Here is an 8,823-nt window from a genome sequence, read left to right on the forward strand (position 1 = left end):
ATTTGCATACAAAAAATTGTGCGATGAGTTGTATAAAACGGCAGCAAATGGCTATTGAATCAGCCGCGCCGCCACGACATTACGCATGGTCGAAGTCATGTGTCACCCGAATGGTTCAAGTACCATACATGTAGGTCTAGGAACTATAGGAAATCGCCCTCTTCATTTGATGTGAAGGAGTTAAATTCATTAATATAAAACATTCCAGTCCAGGTGATGTGAATCTAAAAAAAAAAAATTGAATGGCTAATCTTAAACATATTCGTCTTACCCCCGCAACCACCATTCACATTATATTCATGAAGTACATGTAAATATTCATGAAGACATGTCACCACATTGTTGCTTGTGTGTTGTATGGGAATCATACCAAAATCTCAGCATTGATGGAATATGCAGGGCAGTTAATATATTAGCAGAAGAGGGTGATGAAAGAGAAGAGACACAAGCAAGTGTGTACAGGTACTTTTTCAGTGCTCGGAACAAAAAGTACTGGTAAGTGATGTTCCTCATCTACATGCGACTAAACAGTAAAGGCATGTTCTCACTTACAATTAAGTACCTCGGTGATATACCTTTATTAGGTATGGCAGAAAAGTGTTGGCAGAAAACACATTTTAAAGAATCTGAATATTTGATTTTATAAGCAGCGAATATTCGGTTATTAAATTTTATCAATGGCTTTTAAAAGTGCAAATAAAGCTTGCGCATGGTATCATATATGCATGCCTGAAGGACCTTGGAGAAAAAACTGAGATTCATATGTGTATGTGCTACATGTAACAAAGAGGTTCAATGCATGGCTATTCTTTGATGATTGCCGCACGGTGATGACCACAAAGAAATTCCACCAATGCTTCAACAATCAATGAAATCACAAGAGTTTGTTTACAAAACACTAATGACAAGCTATACATGTGTTTGAGGCTATCATTGTGCCCGTTTCGTGAGGCATAACAAACCCCGGAAAGTGTTTCTTGGGATGTGTCAGCTGAATGGGGCAATGTCTTTCGCTCAACTTCAGACAAGTCCCGATTTTTTTTTATTTTCAGTTTCGTATATACGGTTTGGTTTCGAAATTCAAGTTCGTAACTTCGACTGTTTTTCGGTTATTCAAATATTCGGATTTCAGTCCCAACACCAACCTTTATAGAGATCAAAATGCATACACCTCCCCAGAAGATTTGTAGTGGATTGCAACATTTCTTGACTACCTGCTCATCCTCCAGATGGCCTACCCTGCAATACCATGAAGCTGTAGGGTTCTGAAAAGTCACAATCTTGTTCTGCACAGTGTAAAATTCTTAGTCCAACATCTTGGGCCAAGACCACATACCCGTTGAGAAGTTGTGTGTACAATTGTTTGTAAACCTAACTACATTATGTACGTAACAATAATTTTGACTACTCTTTTCATATTTAAAATCACTTAGGACTTGATGAAGCTGTTTGTTCATTTGTTTGTATGTATTTAATGTAGTATTGATGCTACAGCTGAACCGCAGAGGGGTAAGAGATTAGGACGCCTCGTAAACCATGGGGAGAAGAACGAAGATAATGCAAAGATGAGAGTCATCATGAATGTAAACACACCAGCACTTTGCCTCTTATCTATCGAGCCTATCGTGAATGGATCAGAAATATTGTATGACTATGGAGTTAATGAACTTCCTTGGAAGAGCAATCAGGTTTGTACATGTATGCAGTTCATGGATTGCATGGTCCACTTAAACTTTCTTTGGCCTAATATGTTATGCTGCACTAGTCCTTGGAGATTTGTCACAGTACCAATACTACATTTAAAAAAAAGAATAACAAAATAAAATAAATCAATGAATAACAAAAAAAACAACAAACAATCAAAAATGTTGCTCCTGACACCAGGAAAGACAATTATTACCTGCTTTGGGCATTTAAAAGGCAGAGTACACCATTGGTAAAGTAACAAATATGGGACTACTAGATAATGCTTAAAAATGTTGTAAAGATGTCAATCTGTGAAATATTTCTGTCCAGAATGCTTCGAGAAATTTTTGTCCTTCACCACTTATGCGAAGAGTTTATGGACTATAACAACTTTTGGCTATGCTACTACTATCTACACCCATTGAATTGCAAAATGGAATACATTACAGTACCAAAAAAAACCTTAAAATAGCAGTGGTTGAGAAAATTGAAAATCTGCTCAATCAACTCCTTGCCCCCAGGTGAAGCCTTATATCCCTAACATCACTGTTACATGTAGCAGCAAGACTGGCAATACACAGGTGATAGCACCATCAAGGTACATGTAAGATCTTATTTTTAAGTGACAGAATGAAGATGCCAAATAAAATGCCCTAATTATATTCCTTCTCTTTTTACTGTAGAACCGTACCCCCAACAACAGAATCATATTGCTTTACTGTACTTTTGAGTTTGATCATTTTGCCTCTGTTCTGGAGAATTGCCATTTCCGTTCCACCCATCGGTTTGAATGCTCTCTGCCCTAGACGAATGCCAACACTATGACTGCTACAATGACATGATGATTTCTTTTTTTCCAGTGATGTGCACACGTCTGACATCACCACCATCTCCGCCACCAGTACGGACCACAACTTGCCATGCCTGCCGATCTCTGTTGTGAGTGGGGAGACTACAGCATCATCAAAATGAGATCATATATCGAAATGACTGAATGAGGATGCCAAAATACTCCAGATATTCCCTTTCTTTTTACTGTGGAGCCGTGCCTCCAAAAGCAGAATCATTTGCTCTACTTTTTTTTTGTCATCAACCTTTGAGTGCTCTCTGCCATACTCTTATACCAACACTTTGTCTGCAACAGTGAACAGATGATGTCTTTGTCCACAGATGTGGCACGGCAACGCCCTTTCTGCTAAGAGATTCCCAAAATGTTAGTGTGAGCTGGTGTGCTAGTCTGATGATGTTGTTATTGGGGGCAGTAGTGGCAAATGAATGTGAAATAATATGAACCAAGAACTATCGATCACTAAGGTCTTGGCCCAAAACTGCATACCTATTGAGGAGTTGTGTGTACTCATTTTGAGGAGTTTCCCGTGCATTGTGTATGTATCAATTTTAATGGGCAATTCTTCGGTAACGAAATTATTTTTGACTACATTTTTGAGTATATTACAATCACATAGATAATGTGTTTGAGTTTTTGGCTACCAGGAATTCAAAGCTAAGACCCCCCTCATGAGAGAACAAACAAAAATCAAAACGTGCATCCCCGCAATATGTGGGACTGAATTTTCGTAATGGAATTGATTGTCCCTGGGCATTTTTTTTGTTTTATTTCAATTACTCTACTTATTGCTAAACAAATAAGCCACAAAGGTTGTACGCCTGCTGTTTATTTTGAAACCTAAAACAGTGTGAGGTTCAGTCACATACAAAGCAGGGATTGTCTGTTACTAATGTTGAAAACTACAGTGCCTATTGAAACTTGAAATTTCTTTTAATCATTCAGGTTTCAAACTCCGTGCAGTACTTTCACAATATTACATTTTTTGTTTGACAATGAACAGACAGTTGCATGAATGGATCAAATCACACTGTCGCAACCCTAGTGTGCCCAAAAGTCACTGTGACTTGGATTGGCCATGAAATTCCGGACTAGAATCAGTTGGAAACATTGCTGTACATTTGATTTTGACCATTTTGCCTCTGTTCTGGAGAATTGCCGTTTCCGTTCCACCCATCGGTTTGAATGCTCTCTGCCCTAGACAAATGCCAACACTATGACTGCTACAATGACATGATGATTTCTTTTTTCCAGTGATGTGCACACGTCTGTCATCACCACCATCTCCGCCACCAGTACGGACCACAACTTGCCATGCCTGCCGATCTCTGTTGTAAGTGGGGAGACTACAGCATCATCAAGGTGAGATCTTATTTCGAGATGACTGAATGAGGATGCCAAAATACCCTAGATATTCCCTCTCTTTTTACTGTGTAACCATGCCTCCAAAAGCAGAATCATTTGCTCTACTGGTTTTATTTTGGTCATCCACTTTTGGGTGCTCTCTGCCATACTCTAACACCAACACTTTGTCTGCAACAGTGAGCAGATAATGTCTTTTTCCACAGATGTGGCACAGCCACGCCCCTTCTGCTAAAAGATTCCCAAAATATTAGTGTAAGCTGGTGTGCTAGTCTAATGATGTTGTTATTTGGGCAGTATATATAGTTGCAAATGAATGTGAAATAATATGAACAAATAACTATCGATCACTTAGGTCTTGGCCCAAGACTGCATACCTATTGAGGAGTTGTATGTACACATTTTGAGGAGTTTCCCGTATATTGTGTATGTAGCAATTGTAATGGGCAATTCTCCGGTAACAGAGCCTTCTTTGTGGAGCAAAGATGACTCACAGAGCAGTGAGATTTCAGTCAGTGAGCATGACTTTCCTGGGAGATCAAATACACCCAGTGAAATTGAACCTGGCATTGTGTCCTCTGATGAAGCCTCGGAATCCGCTGAGGGTAACCTTGTTTGCAGTGCACCTATTGGAAACAACAAACGTAAACATGCATTTCAGGGTCAGAAAGAAGGAAAAGAAGTAATGGGAAGAAGCCAATGGCACAAAAAACAACAACTGCTGGGATTGTGTCATCAGCAAGCACATCTAAAAGTGGAGAGAGGGTGTGGGACAAACGACACTATTGTATTTTTTGTCACAACCCTTATAAGAAGATAACAGAACATTGTGAAGACAAGCATTCAGAGGAGACAGAGATAACAAAAATACTTGCCCTTGAAAAAAAATCAAACCGAGGAGGGATCACATAGCTGAATTGAGAAAAGCAGGTTATTATGAGCACAACAGACATGTCCTAGCTGGTTGTGAAAAGGGGGAGCTTATTGTCCATAAACGTCCAAAGTATGGTGAGAAACATCATATTAAACAGTACATGTTTTGCTCAGATTGTAGAGGTCTGTACAAAAAAACTGCTCTGTACAGGCACAAAAAGATGTGCCCACGTCATAAACCTAACAAGAAAAGGACAAGGCATTTGAGGGCAGGAGCTGCTCTCATGCCAGTATCAGAGAATGTTACAAGACATCTGAATGGTGTCCTGGATGGAATGGAACATGACCAAATCAGTCTAATTGCAAGAAATGATAGCTTGATATTAAAATTGTGTGAACACTATGCTGCAGCTGCTGGACATACCAATAACAGCAACCACTATGTATCTCAGAAAATGAGAGAAGCTGCCCGCTTGTTGAACACTGCACGCACCCTTGATGACAATATCTGTATCGCAAAGGATCTAGTCAATCCAAGAAATTTCGATACAGTAGTTGAGGCTACTTTAAAGTGCTCAAACTTTGATGACAGCACATTTGAGTTTTCAACTCCATCCCTAGCCAGGAAACATAGACACATACTGAATAGAATGGCTGAGATAATTTGTGCAGTGGCTTTAAAAACGGGGCTTTCTGATAACAGTGGTGCAGGGTTTAAAAGACTCATGCAGCTGGAATGGCCAACAAGGGTGTCAGGTCATGCTTTGCGGCAGGCAGCCAACTCTAATTGGAATGAGCCAAAGAGGCTTCCCCTTACAAAGGACATCATGAAGCTTCATCAACATATGTGCAAAGAAGAGCGTGAAATAAAGGGCCAAACAAAGCAGTATGGAATTAGTTGGGAGACCTTTTCACAATTGGCAAAGTTAACCCTGGCCCAGTTGATTGTTTACAATCGACGACGCCCAGGAGAGACACAATTTCTGAAGGTTGAGACCTACAGAAAAAAGAAATCACGTGGAATGGACGCAAATAGTGATGTTGTGGACTCTCTGTCCCTCTCTGAAAGACTTTCTATCGAAAGACTTAGTGTAGTGTACATACGGGGAAAGAGAGACAGAGGAGTGCCGCTTCTACTGACTCCTAGTGTTAGGGAGTCAGTAGATGTTCTAGTGGGATCACGTGAGGAAGTCGGAAAAACCAGAAAATCCATATGTGTTTGCTAGAACCAGTGCAGATTCGTTGGGACCACATAGGGGCTATGATTGTTTACGTTTACAAGCGCACAAGTGTGAAGCTGAACACCCTGAAACAATCACCTCAACTAGACTTAGGAAGCATGGTCACGATGTATCCGTCCATCGAGAATATTACAGACTACCCCATGAGGCCGTGATTCTTGGTAAGGTGGGGAAACTTCTGGATGCTCTGGAACAGGGAAAGTTACATAAGTTCAAAGGAAAAACATTAGATGAGGTTGTGCTTGATGATGAAGTTCCACTTACTGATGGGGTAGTGTGTGATAAGGCAGGGCTTACTGATGAAGTTGTGCTTGATGATATGGCGCAGCTTCCTAATGCGGTAGTGCTAGATGATGAAGCAGCCAAGAAAAAGAAGTGTGAAACACATATCGCTTTGGGTAGTAAGAAAACAGTAGCCCCAGATCTGAAATGTAAGAACTCAAAATGCACATGCACCAAAACAGCATGGACTGCCGAGGAACTTTCAGCCGTAACAAATCACCCAGGCTTAAGACAAAGTTTTCTTTTGGGCAAAACCCCGAAACACAACACTTGTAAGGACGCAAAGGAAGCGTACAAAGCTTTGGCGGGTAGAACCATTTCCCAAATAAAGTCAAAAGTATGGAATCTCATCCAAGCTGAGAGAAAGAAGGCAGATAAAGAAAATGCTGGAGTATACTTGTAATATGGTTCTTACTTTCCAAAGCTCCATTCATGTGCCACATTATTGTACATGACATGCACCCATAAAAATATGCAAGCTTGAATGGTGGGGCTTGGGGTTATGGTTACCCTTGTGATTCAATTCTATCAGTATGTCATGCATGTAGTTATGTACATTTGATATGCAAATATTCTCATGGACAAAAGATACTATTTGAAAATATGTCAAATAAGATTTACCTTTTGGTGCAGAATAACTTCTTTAACTTTCAGTAAATGTAGTTTCACTGGAATATCTCATAGCCCATATTAAAATCAATAAGTGTTGATGGTTAGGTTTCGCGGTTTTATCGTGTGCATTGCGGTTGTCAGGATTATGTGTGTGTGTGGTTTTTTTGTGGGGGGGGGGTGGTTGTTTTCAAGTTGGTGGTTAATGTACAATTTTTTATATCTGCATTTTGGAGTTAAACAGTAATTCTTGAAATAGCAACATTACTTTTTGATTGTTTGTGACCTTAAAGGTTTAGTCACCTTGTAAACAGAAAGTTAGAAATACAACATTGAAAAAATTTCTTTTCTGAAAAGCCATTGTACGCTAAATTTTGGCTAGTGAGAATAGGCAAATCAGAACGCAAAAATATTGAAAAAAAATGTGTTATGGAATGACATGTACACATGTAAAAGTACTCTGTACATGTACATGTACATATCATTGCTGTTTGCTTTTACAAGTTGTTAAAAACAAAATAAAACAAAAGCTTTCTGATAACTATATGATGATGTTTCCAAAAGAAGCATTTAAGATTCATTTGGAGATTCCTCACCAGTTTAATTCCCATAGAATATCGGCTTGATTATAGTGTAGAACAGGTTTGAAGGTGTTGCGATGTAACATGATAATTTTCTTTTAAGATTATTAACATTTGTTATATATCCCCTGTTCATGCGTTGCACATACATGTACTGAATCGTTTTCTACAATGTTTTTGTGTCCATCTGTTAACTGTTAATGTGTTTGATTCAACACTTCAGGTTTTAGCATGTATGGTCACTTACATGTTCTTGTTTTAAAGAATATTTTTGCTTCATCAACCTAAATAATTACTGACAAAAATTAATACATGTATAACTACGTTTATTGCTGATTTGCACAGTGTTCAGTTATTATCTTTGCTGATATATTCGTGATTATAATAATTCCTGTTGTTCTGTACTCTTTGATAAAACTAATCATGTTTAGATGTATAATCTACCTGTATATCTTACATTCACTGTACATACGTATATTTAAAAGACATGCTCTCCAGAACTTCAGGATGTGCAATACAGTCAAACCCGTCTTAGACCACTTGCGCAGAAAGGCCACATGTCCATTCAAGTTTCCTCCCATCAAAATTCCTGTTAAACCTGCTTATGTGACCAGCGACCACTCATTTTGTCTCCCGTGGTCCATCTCACACTGTGTATAGTGGCCAGAACTGCCCCATTTTTTTCAAATCTTGTCTTCAAAAGTGGTGTTCATTGGCTTTCAAATGACACATATCAGGTTAATAGGCCTCACAAAATAAGTAAGGCCTAATCCTCATTAGTTAAAATTTAAAAAAAAATGCGTGCAGGTCTCAGGTTAAAAAAGCCATCTCAAACCTGTCCGCCTGTCTACAAAGACCACATTTCCTGTCTCCCTTATGAGTGGTCTTTATAGACAGGTTTGACTGTATATTCAAATTACATCAAATTGTTACAAGATAGAAACTATGTACAAGTAAACACAAACCTGAAATGCACTTTTGACAGATTGCTGCATTGCATCATTATGGCCTTCTTGTCACTAATGAAACCCATGTCATGCATACATGATGTAGATTTACTTTCCCGGGGTTCTGAATTAATCTTACCAACTTATGTTCATAAAGACCTTGGGACTACTAAGCCACATAAATTTATTTGGCATTCATACACTCGATCCCTAGAAAGTTTAACCATGTTTGTTTGTCGTTATGCAGCATAGCCTTTTGTACTGGTTGAGAAAGCACGGGTATTTATTACTTGGCATTCTTACATACTTTTCACAGTTTAGCCATTTTTACTTGATGAGAGCTTGTGTGTGCGTGTGTGTTGGGGGGGGGGGTTGGCATACCGGTATGTTCCAGC

The 8,823-nt window shown here is 39.0% G+C and overlaps 2 protein-coding genes across 2 annotated transcripts; both read left to right on the forward strand.

Annotated features, from left to right (window-relative positions):
* Nucleotides 1-391: 391 nt before the first annotated feature.
* On the forward strand, nt 392-3,899 carry LOC119734130. Its single transcript, XM_038207486.1, has 5 exons — nt 392-495; nt 1,481-1,688; nt 2,208-2,284; nt 2,547-2,652; nt 3,786-3,899. The coding sequence occupies exons 2-5, from the start codon at nt 1,566-1,568 to the stop codon at nt 3,897-3,899; spliced, it is 420 nt and encodes a 139-aa protein (XP_038063414.1). The 5' UTR covers nt 392-495; nt 1,481-1,565.
* Nucleotides 3,900-4,817: 918 nt separating this feature from the next.
* Nucleotides 4,818-6,111, forward strand: LOC119734131. Its single transcript, XM_038207487.1, has one exon. It carries the CDS (start codon nt 4,930-4,932, stop codon nt 5,992-5,994), a length of 1,065 nt encoding a protein of 354 aa, XP_038063415.1. The 5' UTR covers nt 4,818-4,929; the 3' UTR covers nt 5,995-6,111.
* Nucleotides 6,112-8,823: the final 2,712 nt, after the last annotated feature.

The sequence above is a fragment of the Patiria miniata genome, unplaced genomic scaffold (assembly GCF_015706575.1).
Source record: "Patiria miniata isolate m_02_andy unplaced genomic scaffold, ASM1570657v1 HiC_scaffold_26, whole genome shotgun sequence".
Lineage (NCBI taxonomy): Eukaryota > Metazoa > Echinodermata > Asteroidea > Valvatida > Asterinidae > Patiria > Patiria miniata.